At 48.2% G+C, this 18,023-nt stretch overlaps 1 protein-coding gene across 2 annotated transcripts in view; it reads left to right on the forward strand.

Moving 5' to 3' along the window:
- PPP2R1A (protein phosphatase 2 scaffold subunit Aalpha) overlaps positions 1-17,158 on the forward strand; it is a 41,244-nt gene extending 24,086 nt beyond the window's left edge. The window contains exons 4-15 of one of the 2 annotated variants that reach the window (XM_058530103.1): positions 334-566; positions 1,626-1,773; positions 1,885-2,040; positions 4,323-4,437; positions 4,546-4,616; positions 5,087-5,221; positions 11,554-11,727; positions 12,054-12,114; positions 12,853-13,007; positions 14,024-14,166; positions 16,426-16,544; positions 16,702-17,158. In XM_058530103.1, coding sequence (XP_058386086.1) covers positions 334-566; positions 1,626-1,773; positions 1,885-2,040; positions 4,323-4,437; positions 4,546-4,616; positions 5,087-5,221; positions 11,554-11,727; positions 12,054-12,114; positions 12,853-13,007; positions 14,024-14,166; positions 16,426-16,544; positions 16,702-16,718 — 1,527 coding nt within the window. In that variant the 3' untranslated portion in view covers positions 16,719-17,158. The remainder of the gene's footprint in view (positions 1-333; positions 567-1,625; positions 1,774-1,884; positions 2,041-4,322; positions 4,438-4,545; positions 4,617-5,086; positions 5,222-11,553; positions 11,728-12,053; positions 12,115-12,852; positions 13,008-14,023; positions 14,167-16,425; positions 16,545-16,701) is intronic. The other variant, XM_058530104.1, reaches the window with a different exon arrangement.
- Positions 17,159-18,023: the final 865 nt, after the last annotated feature.

An 18,023-nucleotide genomic window follows, 5' to 3' on the forward strand; every position in this document is an offset into this window, starting at 1 on the left:
GTTGTGCAGTCTAGTGGCCCTGCTTAGAACACATAGTGAATAGATGTTCCAGTCAGCGTCAGTGATTATTATTGCACTTTGAGAAGCTCATGACAGTTGTGGTCCTCTCCTCAGAAAGTGACATGTATAATTTTGAGGTTCACGGACCCCTCTGAAGCTCCTTCAAGGACCTCTAAATGAAGTTCTTCATTGTGGTTCTGCAGGGAAGGCGCGCTGAATGAAGGCTGGATAGGGTGATCAGAGAAGGTTTCTTGGAGGGGTTGCAGGGTGGGGCTCCGGGGCTTGGGGTGGTTAGGAGGGAGCTGTCGGGTGACCTCGTGCTCTGCGCCACAGCCGCCCCTGGAGTCACTGGCCACAGTGGAGGAGACAGTGGTGCGGGACAAGGCGGTGGAGTCCTTGCGGGCCATCTCACATGAGCACTCACCCTCCGACCTCGAGGCCCACTTCGTGCCACTAGTGAAGCGGCTGGCGGGTGGCGACTGGTTCACCTCCCGCACCTCGGCCTGCGGCCTCTTCTCCGTCTGCTACCCCCGTGTGTCCAGCGCTGTCAAGGCGGAACTTCGACAGTGAGTCCTGGCCTCTGGCCCCTGAGAAGCCCCAACCTCCCGCGTCAGTGTGGTCCTCTTCTCTCAGGCCTCAGCCCCCTTTAGGTCACCCCAGGGCCCAAACACCCCTGAGTGTTCCCAGCCCCGACTCTCCCCCTCCCATTCCTCAGAGAGATGGTGTCACCCGGAGCCTGGTCTCTGGACACAGCTGGGTTAAATCCAGGTGCTGCCTCTTGCTCATTTAGGAAATGGAGATAATGATAGTTCCTTCCTCCCATTGGTTGTTGTGAGGATTGAAAAGAATTATCACATGCACAGTACTTAGAGCGTAATGTGGCACATAAAAGCACTCAATAAGTGATGTGTGTTGCCATCTTAATCCCTGGCCGGGTCCAGAACCCTCTCACATAGATGGTCTAGGTGTGGCTGTCTCCTCTTCCACGCTCCTCCCCTTTGGCTTGATACCTCGAGGAATTTCTTGTATGCGAGACTTGCCTTCCAAAAGAATGAATGAAAATGCTTCTAATTGGATTAAAATGTCCTATTAGTCTATCTTTCTTCCCCTCCCTCTGGACTTCCGTCCATCCACCAACTCCACAAACTATTGAGCAGAAAGCCTAACCCCTGAGGTCTTACTGATGCCAGAATACTGATCTCCACTGCCCACACGTGCTTAAAGATCTGCGTTCACATGCATCTCTAACTGGGGCAATTGCTGCTGAAAGGTAAAACCTTTGAGTGGTCCCAGGCCAGCATCCTAGTTAAGCAGTTTTATATGGTCATAACAATATAATCAGTTCCTGCCATTTGCTATAGACTTGTTACATGCAGACAGGCTGCTAAGTGTCTCATACATGTTGTCTCATTTAAACCTCACAACGACCCTGTAGGGTAGGTCCTGTTATCGGCTCCCTTGTATAGGACTGGGAAGACTCAGAGAGGGGTCATCACTTTCCCAAGGGCACCCAGGCAAAGCCAGGACCCACGTGACTGCAGAGTCTGTGCTCACTCCTCTCTGCTGCACCGCCTGCTGCCTTGGGATCCCAGAGTTTCCTCCTGAGCCCCATCCCTGACCCCCAGGTACTTCCGGAACCTGTGCTCAGATGACACCCCCATGGTGCGGCGGGCCGCAGCCTCCAAGCTGGGGGAGTTCGCCAAGGTGCTAGAGCTGGACAACGTCAAGAGTGAGATCATCCCCATGTTCTCCAACCTGGCCTCTGACGAGCAGGTGGGTTCTGCTCCCTGTCCTTCTCTCCCTCTGGCAGACCCTGCGTTTGAAAGGGAATCTTACAACTAATGGGCCTCTGCTGCCCTCTCCCTGCTCCAATCCTCTCCTCAGGACTCGGTGCGGCTGCTGGCTGTGGAGGCGTGTGTGAACATTGCCCAGCTCTTGCCCCAGGAGGATCTGGAGGCCCTGGTGATGCCAACCCTGCGTCAGGCTGCTGAGGACAAGTCCTGGCGCGTCCGATACATGGTGGCCGACAAGTTCACAGAGGTAGGTGAGGAACCGTTGACAGTATCTCACAGATGGGGAAACTGAGGCTGTCAGTGGGGCCACATAGAGAAGCTGGGGCTTTTAGTTGGGCTCAGTGGAATCATTGGGTCGTTGAGCAGTAAGATCTCTATGATTATCCAGTTAGTTCTCATTTCACATGCCAACTCTGGTTAATTGTTATTGGTAACTTGAAGTCCTGTGTTGAGGATTCTGAGGCCAACTCGAGGTTCTGTGGGAGAGAGCACCACAGGAGCAGAGAAGGGTAGCACATGTGTGTTCCTGACTTCATTGAACTTGCTCTTCTTTTACAGAAGGGAAGATGTAGCCTGCATTAGTTTGCTAGGGCTGCCACTGCAAAGTAACACTACCTGAGTGGTACTTTACTTCCTCACCGTTCTGGAGGCTAGAAGTCTAAAATCAAGGTGTCAGTAGGGGTGATTTTTCTGAGACTTCTTTCCTTGGCTTGTAGATGCCATCTTTTCCCCACGTCTTCACATGGTCTTCCCTCTGTGCACCTCTGTGTCCTAATCTCCCCCTCTTATGAAGACTCCAGTCATTTTGGATTAGGGCCCACCCTAATGATCTCATTTCACCTTAATTACCTCTTTAACGGCCCTATCTTCAAATACAGTCATATTCTGAGGTGCTGGGGGTTAGGACTTCAACATATGAGTTTGAAGGGGATACAGTTCAGCCCATAACACGCCCAAAAGTTTGACTGGTCAGAGTGATACCACCAGGCAGGCAGAACAGGGACAAGATCCCATGGCTCTGACTTCCAGGACAGTGCTTTTTCCGTGGGGGATCCAAATTTCCTTATCCCACCGAAAAGTTTGTTAGCACCAGCTCTTTGCTGGGCACTGGGGGTATAGTGAATTCAGAACATTCGAGGCCTTCCAGGAGCAGGCATCCTGAAGGGGAAGGTCTGTTGAGATAGAGGGAAATTTAATAATAAAGTGTTAACAGGTGCTGGGGCCAACAGGTGTACGTGGGGTGTAGAAGTATTGAGGAGAGGAGGTGGTGACACAGCTGGTTCTAGAAGATGAATGGATGTGAGCTGGGACAGGAACTGTAATCTAGCAGAAGGACAGCATGTGCAGAGAACCCTGAGAGGCAAGAGCAAGCATAAGCAAAACATTCAGGGCCGGCTCCTGGGGGCCCCATGAGAGAGAAAGCTGGAGAGATGGGCGGGGTCTGATCAGAGAGGCTGTGGGTGCCACTCTGCCCTGTGGCTCCCTTTTCCTGTAATTATGCTTATTTCCACTGGTGTTTGCTGGAAGGACTCAGAGCCTCAGGATGACATTTCCTAGGACCATCAGTTTTCCCTTTGAAAATGTTAGCACAGTGTGGCTGTGTGGATGTCCATGTGCCTGGGAGGCCCAGCACCACGCTTTAAGGACGATTCTGCCTGTCCTCGGCTCCTGGATGGCATGAACTGGGTCACTCTGGGTTTTAGATAAAAGCTCAATGAGGTCAGGTTTTAATTTAGGCTGTTAAAACAGTGCTTGGCATATATTACAAACAGTAAATATTTGTTATATGAATGAAAGGCAGCATTTTCCCAGCTTAGCATTAGGCTTGTCAAGGTCTTGACTTATTTTTTCCCTTCTTAGTAGTGAACTGTCCTGCTTCCTGCCAGGTCTTCAAGAACCAGCTTTGCAGCAGAACCCGTGCATCTTTCCTTGCCTGGTGCCATAGGACAGGCAGGGCTTGGCATACCTTCTTCCTTTGGTTATATTTTAAGTACAAAAGTAATACATGCTCTGGTAACCAATCTTAAAAAATACAGAAGTATATAAATCGAAAAGTAAGTGCCACCATATCATTAGAATGTTTTTGGGTCAGGTAATAGAAAACCAAACCCCAGATAGCCTGAGCCATAGGGAGGTGGATTGTTATTTTTAACGGGGACAACACCACTCTGTGGTAAGTACCCTCCTGGTCCTCATTTTCCTTTTGAGGAAACAGGCTGAGAGATGTAAAGTGATATGTCCAAGGTCACACGGATGATAAGTAAGAATAAGAATTTGAGCTGGGCAGTTGGACCCCAGAGCCATGCTCGTGACTACTGTGCTACCCAGCCAAACTCAGTACTCCCCGATGAGGAAACCGAGGCTCAGAGACTTGCCCAGGTTACCCCATGGCGCTGGGATTAGATGTCAGTAGTGATTCCGAGGGCCATGCTCTTGCCCCTAATTCTGGTGCCTTTAGCTTTGATTTTGGTCTCATTAGCCCAGAGTACCTGCCCAGCCCTCTCACTCCCCCCACCTTCCTATCTGCAGCTCCAGAAAGCAGTGGGGCCTGAAATCACCAAGACAGACCTGGTCCCTGCCTTCCAGAACCTCATGAAAGACTGTGAGGCCGAGGTGAGGGCCGCAGCCTCCCACAAGGTCAAAGGTTGGTGCTGGCGACCAGAACACAACAAGTGGTTGGGTGTCCAAGGGCTAGAGGCAGAACCAGGACATCAGGTCTCACCTCCCCCTGCTTCCCTTTCCCTGCCCACAGAATTCTGTGAAAATCTGTCACCTGACTGTCGGGAGAATGTGATCATGACCCAGATTTTGCCCTGCATCAAGGTAATGGGGAGTTTGGTGGGAGGGGTAGAGCAGGTTTGAGCCTACCAAAAGGAAGAGTGGATATTGGGCTTTAGGGACTGCCGGCTGCAAACTGAGTTCCCAGCCTTCTAGGACCTGGCAGTCTTGGGTTTGAAGCTGCCCTGAGTGCAGGCAAAATCTGAGGCTTGGGCCTGAGCGTGGAGGTGGGAGTGCTTCTCCCTAAAAGGTTACCAAGGCCCCTCATCCAAAGCGCTTTGGGCTTGGAGTGGGGACTGCTGGGAGCAGGGGTCACTGAACTCTAAGCAGACGAGACATATAAGGAGCTACCGTTTCCCTTGTGCTGTAAGCTGTCCGCTGCTCCAAGAGGAGAGGGAGGAGAAGGACAAAAGCAGGCCCTGTCCCCGGGCTTCCTAGGGGTTGGGGTCTACTTGGCCACTTACTGCTGCAGGAGTTGCCCTGACCCCATGACTCCTCTTCCTTCTGCCTCCCAGGAGCTGGTGTCAGATGCCAACCAACACGTCAAGTCAGCCCTTGCCTCGGTCATCATGGGCCTCTCTCCCATCCTGGGCAAAGACAACACCATCGAGCACCTCCTGCCCCTCTTCCTGGCTCAGCTGAAGGATGAGGTAAGGGCACTGAGAGGACTCTGAGCTCTAGGTTTGCAGAGGTGACAGGTAGGTCAGCTGCTTTCCCAGATTGGCCAGGAATCTCCTAGAATCTTAGCAGACACCCTGATCTCCGATGAGTTGAATGTTAGTGGCCACAGTGGACTATGTGTTCACTCATTCATTTATTAGGCAGTTGTTTTCCATGCCATTACTCTGCTAGTCCTTTCCCTGGCTATTAGGGATACCAAAAAAAGAGTAAGATGGTTTTGATCCTCAAAGACCTTCAGAGACTGGCAATGGAGAGAGAGAGAGCTGGGCAGTCTCATGATTCTATGATCATATAAATACTGTTCTATGTTCATGTTTTTTAGAGTTCAGGCTAAGATGCTATAATAGAGACCCCAGAATACAGTGGCTTAAATAAGATAATTATTTTTCTTTCACAACAATCCAGAGGTAGGTGGGCCTACAATGAGGAGTTAGCCCTGCTGACTTCTGCATTCTCTGGGTCTGAGGCGGCTGCTCTGATTTTCATCACCTCCCAGCCAGCATGAAGGGAGAAGGTACCGAACAGCAGTAGGCCTTGTCCTCTTAAGAGCAAGACCCAAAAGAGGGTACCCATCAGTCTGTTCACACCCTACACACCCCATTGGCCAGAGCCAGTCACACGACCACACCTAGCTGTTCAGTTGGCCTGGAGTACAGAGGATGAGGGAGTGTGCTCGGCGATGGCTGGAAGGGTCATAGGGTGACAGCCAGGAAAGTAGTTTTGGAGTTGAATCTGGGTGAGTGGAGGCGCTGGAACAGATCTGGATGTTAGAAGGGAGCCCTGAGGCTAATGTCAAAGAAAGATCAAAGTGCAGTGGCCAAGAGGTGCAGGGAGGGGCCGGCCTGGTGGCTTAGCGCTTAAGTGCGCACGCTCTGCTGCGGCCACCTGGGGTTCGGATCCCGGGTGCGCACCGATGCACCGCCTGTCAAGCCATCCTGTGGCGGTGTCCCACATAAAGTAGAGGAAGAGGGGCACGGACGTTAGCCCAGGGCCAGTCTTCCTCAGCAAAAAGAGGAGGATTAGCGACATGTTAGCTCAGGGCTGATCTTCCTCTCCAAAAAAAAAAGAGGTGCAGGGAGACTAGACCTTAGGCTGCTGCAGGGGTCTGGGAGAAGGGGGTGAGGCTGCAGAGATGTGGAAGGTTTCAAGAGGTGGAAGGGGCCGTGTCGGGGTGGGAGTGGTTTGCAGGCTCCCTGGTTTCTGCCTTGGTGGTAACTGGGCAGATGGTCACACCATTTGCTGGTGTGTGACCTGTTAGTGTAACTTCTATGCTCCCAAAGACCTTAGTTTTTCTCTCTCCCTGCCCCCCCTGACACACACACACACACACACACACACACACACACACACACACACGAGTGTTCTAGGATGTTGAAGGAAACGCTGTAACAGACAGAAAGCGTTGCATCGGGTTTGACTCCTCTGCCTCCCCCCCAAATATCACATTATTAAATTCTGCTATGGTGTGATGATCTCTCACCCCAGAATTACAAATCAAGGTTTTCTTATACATAAAAAACAGTACATCTTTTTTTTTTTTTTTTTTTTGTGAAGAAGATCAGCCCTGAGCTAACATCCATGCCAGTCCTCCTGTTTTTGCTGAGGAAGACCGGCCCTGAGCTAACATCTATTGCCAATCCTCCTCCTTTTTTTTTCCCCTTTTTCTCCCCAAAGCTCCAGTAGATAGTTGAATGTCATAGTTGCACATCCTTCTAGTTGCTGTATGCGGGACACTGCCTCAGCATGGCAGGACAAGTGGTGCGTCGGTGCGTGCCCAGGATCCGAACCCGGGGCGCCAGTAGCGGAGTGCACGCACTTAACTGCTAAGCCACGGGGCTGGCCCCAAAAAACAGTACATCTTTTTAAGAAAAGCTTAGTAATCTTACTCTTGATCATTTATTTATATCAATTCTTACAGTTTGAGCTGTCATTAATTTTCATAATGACCAAAATTTTATGACCTAAGTGCTTCATCCACATATTTTTTTATAAGCATGCTTTTTGTAACTATAACTTGTTATAAATATAATTTTTATTTGCTTCTGATGCTTAAATGAGGACAACTTGGCTGATGGGAGCCCCTCAAGTAGACTTGTGTGTCCTTTGCTCACCTCTCCAGAGTCTGGGACGTCATTTTGCTTTCTGGCATGAAGAAAGGATTCAGATGCAGCTTGTGTATGAAGGTAGTGAGCACACACCTGCTAAACAGTGCTAGGGCTGGAGCATTTTTCTGCTGCAGTTTCACCTTCAGCAAGCACTATGTGGTACTCATATCCCTACAGCCACAGTCTGTCCCAGGACAACTTCTCTTGCAAAGAAGAAAAAAAAAGAACTGTCATGGTTTTCTTGGTGTGAGATATTCATCTGGCTTATGTCTGGAATTTTGATTTTAGATCAATAAACTTTATATTTTACGTTTGACTCTCACCAAGATTTACAAACCCTTTTCTTGGTACACCTAAACAGAAGTCTTTTTAAGTGGGTAAGGTGTATCTTTGAGCCTGCTCTTCTCTTGTGTTCAGGACACTAAAGCTTATGCAGCAGGGCCTCAGAGGTTATCTCCCAGGAGCCAGGCAAGGGCCAGTCCTCTTTGGAGGAATGTGCAGGATTTGGCCTGCTGAGTTAACCTCTCACTGCACACACTTGCTCATTTGGTTCATTGATTCATTTCAGTGCCATTTATTTATTTATTTATTTATTTATTATTTATATTTATTTATTTTTGTGAGGAAGATCGACCCTGAGCTAACATCTGTTGCCAGTCTTCCTCTTTTTACCTGAGGAAGATTGTCCGTGAGCTAACATCTGTGCCAGTCTTCCTCTATTTTTTGTATGTGGGGCACAGCATGGCTTGATGAGCGGTGCTTAGATCCACTTCCGGGATCCGAACCTGTGAACCCCCGGGCCGCCGAAGCAGAGCAAGTGGACTTAACCACTGCACCACCGAGCCAGCCCTATTTATTTATTTTTTTAATGAGCAGAATAGTTTCAACAAGGAAATAATTTTCTTCCCTCTCCTTCCTCATCCCCAAGGGTAAATGGTGGTTTGTGGGAAAGCCCTCATCTGAGAAAGGCTTTTCCTGTTAGTCTCTGGCTGACACTCAGGCTCAGAATTGTACCTGACCTTTTCAGATGCCCCAAAAGCGTTGTTACTTAGCTGCAGTCCAGAGTTTCTCATCTGGGCTTGCTTTCTTTCTTTCTTTTTTTTGTGAGGAAGATCAGCCCTGAGCTAACATCCATGCTAATCCTCCTCTTTTTGCTGAGGAAGACCGGCTCTGAGCTAACATCTATTGCCAATCCTCCTCCCTTTTTTTTTCCCCAAAGCCCCAGTAGATAGTTGTACATCACAGTTGCACATCCTTCTAGTTGCTGTATGTGGGACGCGGCCTCAGCATGACCAGAGAAGTGGTGCATCGGTGCGCGCCTGGGATTTGAACCCGGGCCGCCAGTAGCGGAGCACGGCACTTAACTGCTAAGCCACGGGGCCGGCCCTCATCTGGGCTTTCTGAGACGGCAGGTGCTCTGTACCAGAGAACAATTTGCAGCCTGGGGAAGTAAGCCTATTGACAACGGAGGTTTAGTTTGACTCCTGTACTGCTTCAGAGCCCATATCCAAATAGGTAGTGTGAATTTTTGGGCACTTGGTACTCCTTCGTATCCTGAGGTGAGACCCCCATGTGAGCATGCACAGTATTTTTCCATCTTTAGAATTGTGTGTTGCTAACCTTCTTCAGGGAAAGGAAAGAGGCCCATTCACTGTTGGGAACATTTCTGCTCGCGGTCCTGGATATGTGCTGACTCCTTTAATTCTTCATCATCCTTGTGCTGAGACCAAACTCAGCCTGTGGGTCTCCACGCAGTTCAGGAAGTCCATCAAAATGCTTTTATGGGCACTTCAGATGGTTTTTGTTCAAATCATGCCTCAATCCAGTTAATTTCAGTTTATTCAAGAGAGAAATCTCCTTATTGGGTATTACAGATGCGTTCATCCCGTGCTGAGGGAAGAGAATGTGTCTCCTTCCTTTTCTTCTCCCAGCCCCTGTATCTGAGCACGTCTTGGTCTACTCAGGTTGTTTGAATCTTCTTTTCGTTCTAATGCAGCACTTTGATTACATTATCCAGTAGTGTATCCTGACACTTACACATAGAAGTTAACTCATTTTCACAGACTGGGATTAAGATGGCAGACATAGGCAGTTCCCACTCCAGAAATCTTTCTTTAGAGAAAGAAAGAATGGGTAAAAAGCTCTTATTTACCTTTATGACAATTGATGCCTTTACGAATAATGGATATAAGGTCCCTTTAAGAAAAGCTAAGTAAGCTTAAAGTTGAAGCATTTATATCAGTTTATGTAATTTATGTAAACAGTGTTTCACAAACATTTAAAGCAACTAACTATATCTGGTGGAAGATTTAAAGGAAGGTGCCAGAAAAGTACATTCCTGCTAACAAGTTGATTAGCCTTGAGACATTTCCTTCCCTCTCCCTGAGAATCCTTGGCTTTAGGAAGAAATGAATTAATACAGCGTAGGGGGTGAAATTGTGTTCATTCTGAGATTTATTCTTTAGCCATTGGGCTGGCAGAAAATTGGCGGTCTTCCGTTCCTAAAGGAGAATCTTATTTTTGATTAAGAAAAGAGGTACTTATATGCTTTTCACAAAGGAATTGTTGGGGGCCTCTTGGGACATTTCCCTTTGGAAGTGCCAGCTGAGGGGGTCTCCTCCTCCTAGTGGTTGCCATTACTGTTCTTTGTTGCTTGCTATGTTTGGGTCCCACAACCGTGCTCAGGTTCAGTGATTTGCTAGAACAACCCTCAGAACTCAGAAAAGCTCTTATGTCTATATTTGTGCCGTTGATTACGGCACAAATTGTGCCGCAATCACACAAATTGTGTGAAAGGATACAGATTAAAGTCAGCAAAGGAAGAAGGTGCATAGGAGAGAGACCAGGTGCGAGTTTCCAATTATCTTCTCCCAGTAGAGTTGTATGTACAGCACGGGTTCTCCCAGCAATGACGGGTGACAGCACATGTGGAGTTTGCCAACAAAGAAGCTTACAGAGCCTTGGTTTCCAGGGGTTTTCTTGGGGATTGGTCACACAGGCATGGAGCCAGCCGCCTGCATGGCTGAGCTAAGTTACTCTGTCTCCAGCCCCTCCACAGGTCAAACTTACACAACATGCCCCAAGGCCTCCCCCATAAGTCACTTTATTAGGATAGACTATCTGGTATGGCCCAAGGCCCTCAGGTAAACAAAAATAGTTTTATCAGGCAGGATACTCCAGGGGCTTAGAGGTCATCTCCCAGGAGCTGGTCGAGGGCTAGTCTTTTCTTTGGAATATGCCAAGTTTGAATAGCTGAGGCCTGCTGAGTTAGCCCTTTACTGCACACTTGCTTACTTGGTTCATTGATTCATTCCATGCTTGCTTCTTCACCCCATAGCTCCTGGAGAGAGATGTAGAAAGAATTATCTTGCAGTGTTTGCCATCCAGGAATATGTGGTGAAGGACAAGGATCTAGTCTAGTAGGGCTCCTGTTTTGATTAGCAAGAACTAATTATGTTTATGTACCTTTTCTTATAAGTTGCTTTACATGTCTTATGGAAGTTAATGGGGTACATATATATGTACTGTAAATCAGAACTCATAATATTGGTAGTCAACAAGCAGTTCAAAATATTTTTTGGTTCCTTTGTCCTTTCTTTTAGCAGAAATGTATTGAGTACCTACTGTAGGCCAGAGACTCTACTGTGTACTGGAGTCATAAAGGAATTAGATGTGTTCCCTGGGGAGCTCCAAGACTAGCAGAGAGAATAAAAGGAATAGAAATGATAGTGATAATAAGCCCTCACATGTCAGGCCCTTTGTGGATCAGACACTGGCAGGCACTTTGATAGCCTCAGCCACTCTGCGGTTACGTGGATGTTTCCCTGTCACAGATTGATATCCAGAAAGGTTAAATCCCAAGGGCTCCCACTCACAAACAGTAGAGTGGGATTGTTATCATGTCTGTTCTTTCTGGGGTACCATATTTTTACATTATGATTCCCACAAATTCTTCAAAATGGCTAAACATTTCTTGTGCTGCTGTTATGAGATTTGAAAAGCTGCTTCACTTAATCCATGTTGCTTGCTTTGAGTGTGCCTGTAACGCGTCCCCAGTGCCAGCAGCTGGGCTTGGACAGTAGTAGGCCCTCAGAAAATGTTTGTTATATGAAATTGATGCGATCAAGCTCTTTTCACCCTGACCTGGGTCGCCATGTGCAGTGTATTCTCTTAGAACCCTCCTGTCGCCTCCTTAGTGTCCAGAGGTGCGGCTGAACATCATCTCCAACCTGGACTGCGTAAATGAGGTGATCGGCATCCGGCAGCTGTCCCAGTCCCTGCTGCCCGCCATCGTAGAGCTGGCTGAGGATGCCAAGTGGCGAGTGCGGCTGGCCATCATTGAGTATATGCCCTTGCTGGCTGGACAGCTGGTGAGTAAGGAGGCCTGGGGGCCAGGCATGCTGCCCCAGAGGAGGTACTCTCAGGGTCTAGTCATGGCGCAGCATGTCCAGGGCTGTGATGGGGTAACTGGGGGCCTTCAGGACTCAGCAGAGGGTGTGAGGACTGTCTGGGGAGTTAGGAAGGGGCACAGGAAATAGGGCCTTAAAGATGAACAGAATTCAACTAGAACGAGAAGGGGAAGGAGCCCACAGGTGAAGGTGAGAAGTCCGTCTGTTGGATGGGTGTGGTTTCCCTGGGGTGTTGCTAGAAACTCTACCCAGTCTCCCTTAATCCTTTACCTCGTTTTGTCCTGCAGGGGGTGGAGTTCTTTGATGAGAAACTCAACTCCTTGTGCATGGCCTGGCTCGTGGATCACGGTGAGAACCTCCAACAGGATGGAGGAGATTGGGGCTCCAGGAGGGATGAAGGCAGATTGGCTGGGGCCTGTAGGGGGAGCGTAGAGGAGGCTGGAGTCACTCTCCCATGCTGTCAGATGCTCCCTTGGACCAACTCCCTTCATTTTTAGAATCCTGGAGAAGTGCAGGGTAGGAGATGGATATAACAGATCACCCGGGAGCTGCCTGGTAATTTGGCGAGTCTGAGGGCCAACGAGCAGACAGCCCTCACTTTGAATCCCACCTCCTGGCTCTTGAAGCTTAAGAAAGTCAGTTACTGTCTTTCAGCCTCACTTGTTCTGTGAAACATGGGACTTCTCGTCCCCTTCTTTAAGAGCCATTGTGAGAACTGCTCATTGATTTTCACTACTCTTAGTGAAAACAAAGTTAACATTTGTCTGTGTTAGGCACTGTTCCAAGTACTAAGTACTGAGTAATTTGCTTGGACAAATCACTTCTTGGAGCCTCAGTTTGTCCATCTGGAAATGAGGCCAGTAATGGAACCTGTGTTTTGGAGCTGTTGAGAAGATACTGTAAGAAAAGAAAACCCTACATTTAGCACATGATGAGCTCTTTCTTCCTCTTGGAGTTTATTGATTTACCTGTGGCTTGGTACCTAGGGGATGCTCAGTAGGCAGTAGTGGATGTGCCTGTTCCTTCTCTCCCATGTCAGTCCTTCACCTTCTGAATCACCACTCTCTCACCCTTGTCCTTCTGCAGTCTATGCCATCCGTGAGGCGGCTACCAGCAACCTGAAAAAGCTGGTGGAGAAGTTTGGGAAGGAGTGGGCCCATGCCACTATCATCCCCAAGGTCTTGGCCATGTCTGGGGACCCCAACTACCTGCACCGCATGACTACGCTCTTCTGCATCAATGTGAGCACCTCCACTCGCCCAACAGGCTGTTCCTGGGGAACTGGGAGTACCTGGGAGAACAGAGGTGGTGCAGGGTCCTCAAGGGAGACACCTGGCTTGAGAGTAGGGAAGTGATGGGGCTCTGGGTCACAGGGATGGGTCCCTGGAAAACTGCATGCCAGAGGTTGGGGCTCCCCTGGTCAGAGTCACAGGGCCTCTGGGTGGTGGGGACCTGCATGGTGGGAGACCCAGGACTAGTGAGACTTGGCCTTTGGAGCAGTGATTGCCAAATCATTCTCAGCACCCCTCTCCTTTCCCATGAAATATGTGTGTATATTTATTTATGATATAATGGTTAAGTGTGCAGGCTCTAGAATCAGACCTCGTTTTTAATTCTAGCTCTGCCATATATTAGCTCTAGACCTTGAGAAAAAGACCTAACTGCTTAGTGCTTTAGTTTTCTCACCTGTAAAGGATTCATACTGGTACTCACAGTACCTAACTCATCAGGTTCTGAAGGTTGATCTGGTTATACATGCAGAAGACTTAGAATAGTTATGTTGTACATGGGAAGAGCTCCTTTCTATTCATTTAAATAAACCATACAGATAACTAGAAATTAAGGATGGGATTTAAAAACAAATATAACTTAAGTATTCTGATAATGTCTTCCCACGCCTCACTTTGGAAACCACCGCACTAAGGAAGGGATCCTGGGGGTTAGGAATTAAGGTCCATCCCCAGAGGATGAAGGGGCGTCTGAGGACAGGGAGATGGACTGGGACAATCTGGCTGGGAGTTTCCGGGGCAGGGAGACAATGCTGTTAGGAGGATGTTAGGGGAGATGGGAACTCCAGGAGAATAAACCTCCCCCAAGATAGGTGAACCTAGGCCCAGAGTCCCACATGTTGCTCGGCTTCATCCTCAGGCCTTCATCCTCAGCTTCATGCTCGGGTGATGATCACCAAGGTGGCCTGGTCATGGGAGTTAGCCATGAACTTTGGGTAATCAGCCCTTTGCCACTCACTGACCCCCAGGTGCTGTCTGAGGTCTGTGGGCAGGACATCACCACCAAGCACATGCTGCCCACGGTCCTGCGTATGGCTGGGGACCCCGTCGCCAATGTCCGCTTCAACGTGGCCAAGTCGCTCCAGAAGATAGGGCCCATCCTGGACAACAGGTGAGGCCTGGACCCTCCCTCACACACCAGTGAGGCTGTTCTGGGCATCTTAATCTATGAGCTTTGAAGATAGAGCCTAGGGTTTGAGGCCCAACACTGCTCTTCACCTGCTGTGTGACCTTGGTCCATCTCTTCTTAGTGTCCTCAAATGTAGAATGAGAATTCACATGGCCTACCTCACGTAGTGGGAGGGGCTGAGAGGGTTGCAGTTCTGTGTATTAGCAACAAATCATTAGAAAATGAAAGTAACGTGTGTGTGTATGTTTTCTGAGAGTTATAATTGTGCCGAAAACATCAAATACCCAGGAATAAATTTAATGAAATATATGTGATCCCACTAGTGAAAATGATAAAATATTGCTTTGAGAAATTAAAGAAGACCTACATAATATTCATGGATCTGATGATTGCCCAAATTCATCTATAGATTCAGTATAATCTCAGTCAATCTCAACAGGTTCTTTAATGAAAAATTGACTTGGAAATGCAAAGATCTGAAATACCCAAGGTGATCCTAAAGAAGAACAAAGTTGAAAGACTTAGATACCAAGACTTACGACAGTAACATTTGGTAAGACTTAACAAGTAATTACCAGAGTAATTAAAAAATGAGATGTTGGTACAACAGTATTCAAATAGCTCAATAGAACAGAATCAAGGGCACAGAAGCATACTCACTTGTTTATAACAGTGGGTGCCACTGCAGTTTAGGGAGATACAGGTATTTTCCATAAATGGCTGGGTCAGCTGGATATCCATGTGGGAAGAAACCTCCCACCTCAGTGCATAAACAAATTAGAGATAACAAACCAGAATCAGAAAGATAAAAAAAATAAAGATTCTAGAAGAAAATGTAAGAAAATATCTTCAAGACTTACGGAAGGCACAGATTTGTTAAACAGCTCACCAGAGGAAAAGATTGATAAGTTGGCCTTCAGTAAAATGAGAACTTCATCAAAAGACAACATTTTGAGAGTAAAATGGCAAGCCACAATTAGGAGGAGTTATCTGCAGTGCATGTTTCTGACAGAAGACTGACTCATCCAGAATACTTTCCTGCAAATCAATAAGACAGACCCCAAGAAAGAGATGGGCAAAGAAAGACTTGAACAGGAACTTCAAAAAGATCATCTCCAAATAGCCAATAAGCATATGACAATGTACTCAGCATGGTTAGCCATCAGGAAATGGAAACAAAAACACATCCAGAATGGCTAAACTTAAAAAAAGTCAATGGTGCAAGTGTTGGTGAAGAACATTTAGGTGTAGGTAGAATAGCTGGAGTGCTCAGACCTTGCATGTGGGGCCGTGAGTGGTAAATGTGTACAGTCACTCTGAAAACTGGTGGAATCCGGTGAAGCTAATTATATGTGAGCCACACTTCCACTCCTGGGTGTATATCCAGGAGAGATGAGTGCCTGTTTCTATCAAAAGAATGTTTGTGATAGCTTTATTCATATTAGCCATGAAATGGAAACAACCCAAATGCCCATTAACAGTACAGTGGATAAATTATGATTTATTCATACAATAGGAGACTGTTCAGCCATGAAAAAAGCCTCCTGCTCTATGCAGTAACATAGGCGTCTCTCTCAGACTTCATGTTGAGTGAGAAGCCAGACCCAAGAAAACATATCTGTGATTCCATTGATCTCAAGTTCAAAAGTAGATGAACGAGATCTAGATGATAGAAGTTACAATAGTGCTATATGGGGGAAGAAGAGCTGTCTGTCAACTGGAAGGGGACACGTGAAGCCTCCGTCTCTGAATTGTGTCTGTCAGTTCCAGGACCCAACCTCACAGCTGTAGTTTCTCTCAGAAGTCCGCCTTCATTTCCCAAAACAAGTGACTTTCAGTGCAGACGGGTTTCCCTGGGCCCCTTAGATGAGAGTGGATGCCTCCTTTGGGCTCCTGTAGGGCCGAGGATGTCCCCCTGAGCATTTGCCACTCCTCTGTTACTTATCTTCAGTTTGGTCTTTGTCTTCCTCTTGCCCCAAGCTCTGTGTGGGCAAGAATCAAGAGTGTTAGATTTACCACTGCTCACACCTAAAATGCAGCAGGCCTCAGGAAATGTGTTAAAGAAATGAAAGACATCATTTGCTAACCCTCGGAGACTTGTGTGTTTTGTGATTCTTGGTCTTAGTTTGTCAGACTTCCAACCTTCAAAGTAATTGTATCTCTGGCCTCAGAGACTTTTAGTTTGTCTGTATCTTTGTGTACCTCCTTGCTCAGGAGCCCTCTCCCTGCTTTGTGCCCTAGCCCAGCTCACTCTTCCCCTCCTTCCAGCACACTGCAGAGTGAAGTCAAGCCCATCCTAGAGAAGCTGACTCAGGACCAGGATGTAGACGTCAAGTACTTTGCCCAGGAGGCTCTGACTGGTAAGGCGTTGAGAAGTGGGAGACCCCATTGGGAGGTTAGTCTGCAAAGAGGTACAGTCGGCCTGGCCCAGCAGCTCGTGGGAGGGGGAGATGCAGGAGTGGTTGTGGGCAGAGGGCTAGCTGTGGTTCTGACTCCCGCCTGTTTCTGTTTCCTCAGTTCTGTCTCTTGCCTGATGCTGGAAGAGGAGCCAATGCCGGCCTCTGGTGTCCACCTTCCACCCCAATTCCCTCCCTCAGGGAGACAGTGGGGAGTCTTTGGCTGTCACTCCCTGTGCATGGTCTGACCCCAGGCCCCTTCCCCCAGCACGGTTCTTTCTCTTCCCAGCCTGGGAATCTGACTTCTCACTGTCCACCTCCCAAGGGGCTGGGGGAGCACAAGGTGGGACAGGGCATTGACCCTGGGAGGAAGGGGCCACTCCTGCCCATGTCGGGGGAGAGATGTGAGCATCCCAGGTCACTGGCTCCTGCTGCTGTAACGGGGACCCCCTTCCCCATCTACTTCTCCACCTCCCATTCTTCCTTCCTCCCCCTCAGTGGTTTTTTGTGTCAACTGTGCCGTTTTTATTTTATTCCTTTTTTTCCCCTTTTCACAGAGAAATAAAGGTCTAGAAATAGCTGGTCCTTTGGTCTTAGTCACTAGTATGGAGGAGGGGCCACCACATGAGGGCCATGGTCTCGGCCCTTCTCTCTGGGGAAGACCTAATTATTGGGCTTGCCACACCCCTGTGTCCCAAGAGTGGGGAGGATTCTCTGGGGAGCACTAGGAGTGCAGCTGGCCTACAGGGTGGAGGGTCCACACGATGTCTCTGGCCAGTAGAGTCCTGTGTGCAGTTCAATTTCACAGACATTGACTGAGTATGTGGTTAAGAGCAGGTGCCTTGGAGCCAGACTGCCTGGGTCCAGATCCTGGCTCCTGCAGCTGATAGCTGTGTTACCTTGAGTAGGTTACCTAGTTTCTCTGAACTCAGTTTTGTACTCTGTAAAATGGGGATAACAGTAGAATCTAGATAGCAGGGCCAGTTATGAAGACTAAATGAGTTAATACATATACCGTGTGTAACAGTGCATGGCACATGAGAAACGGTCAGTCAGGGTTAGTTGTAACTTGCCAGAGAACCCCATGTGGGCCGGGCCATGTCCCTGAGGAGGTCTGAGGCTAATCAAGGCTATAACAGAGTGGGAAGGGGCCTGTGGCAAGACAGAACCAGTTGTCCTTCAGTATCTGTTTGCCCATTTCTTTACACAGACATTCCTTCTTAACTGGGCACGTGGCTGCCTCGATTCAAGGTATTTTTCCAGTGTCTCTTAAAATTTGGTGTGGCATTGTGACTCACTTTTGGCTAATATGTGAACAAAGGTGGGTATGTGCTGCTTCTAGGAAGTGTTCTTAAGGGGAGGGATATGCACCGCCTTCTTTGCGGCTTCCTGTGCTCTGGAGTATAGACCAGACGACCAGAGTGGGAGCAGCCATCTCAGGCC

This window comes from Diceros bicornis, chromosome 34 (assembly GCF_020826845.1).
Source record: "Diceros bicornis minor isolate mBicDic1 chromosome 34, mDicBic1.mat.cur, whole genome shotgun sequence".
NCBI classification, from domain to species: Eukaryota; Metazoa; Chordata; class Mammalia; order Perissodactyla; family Rhinocerotidae; genus Diceros; species Diceros bicornis.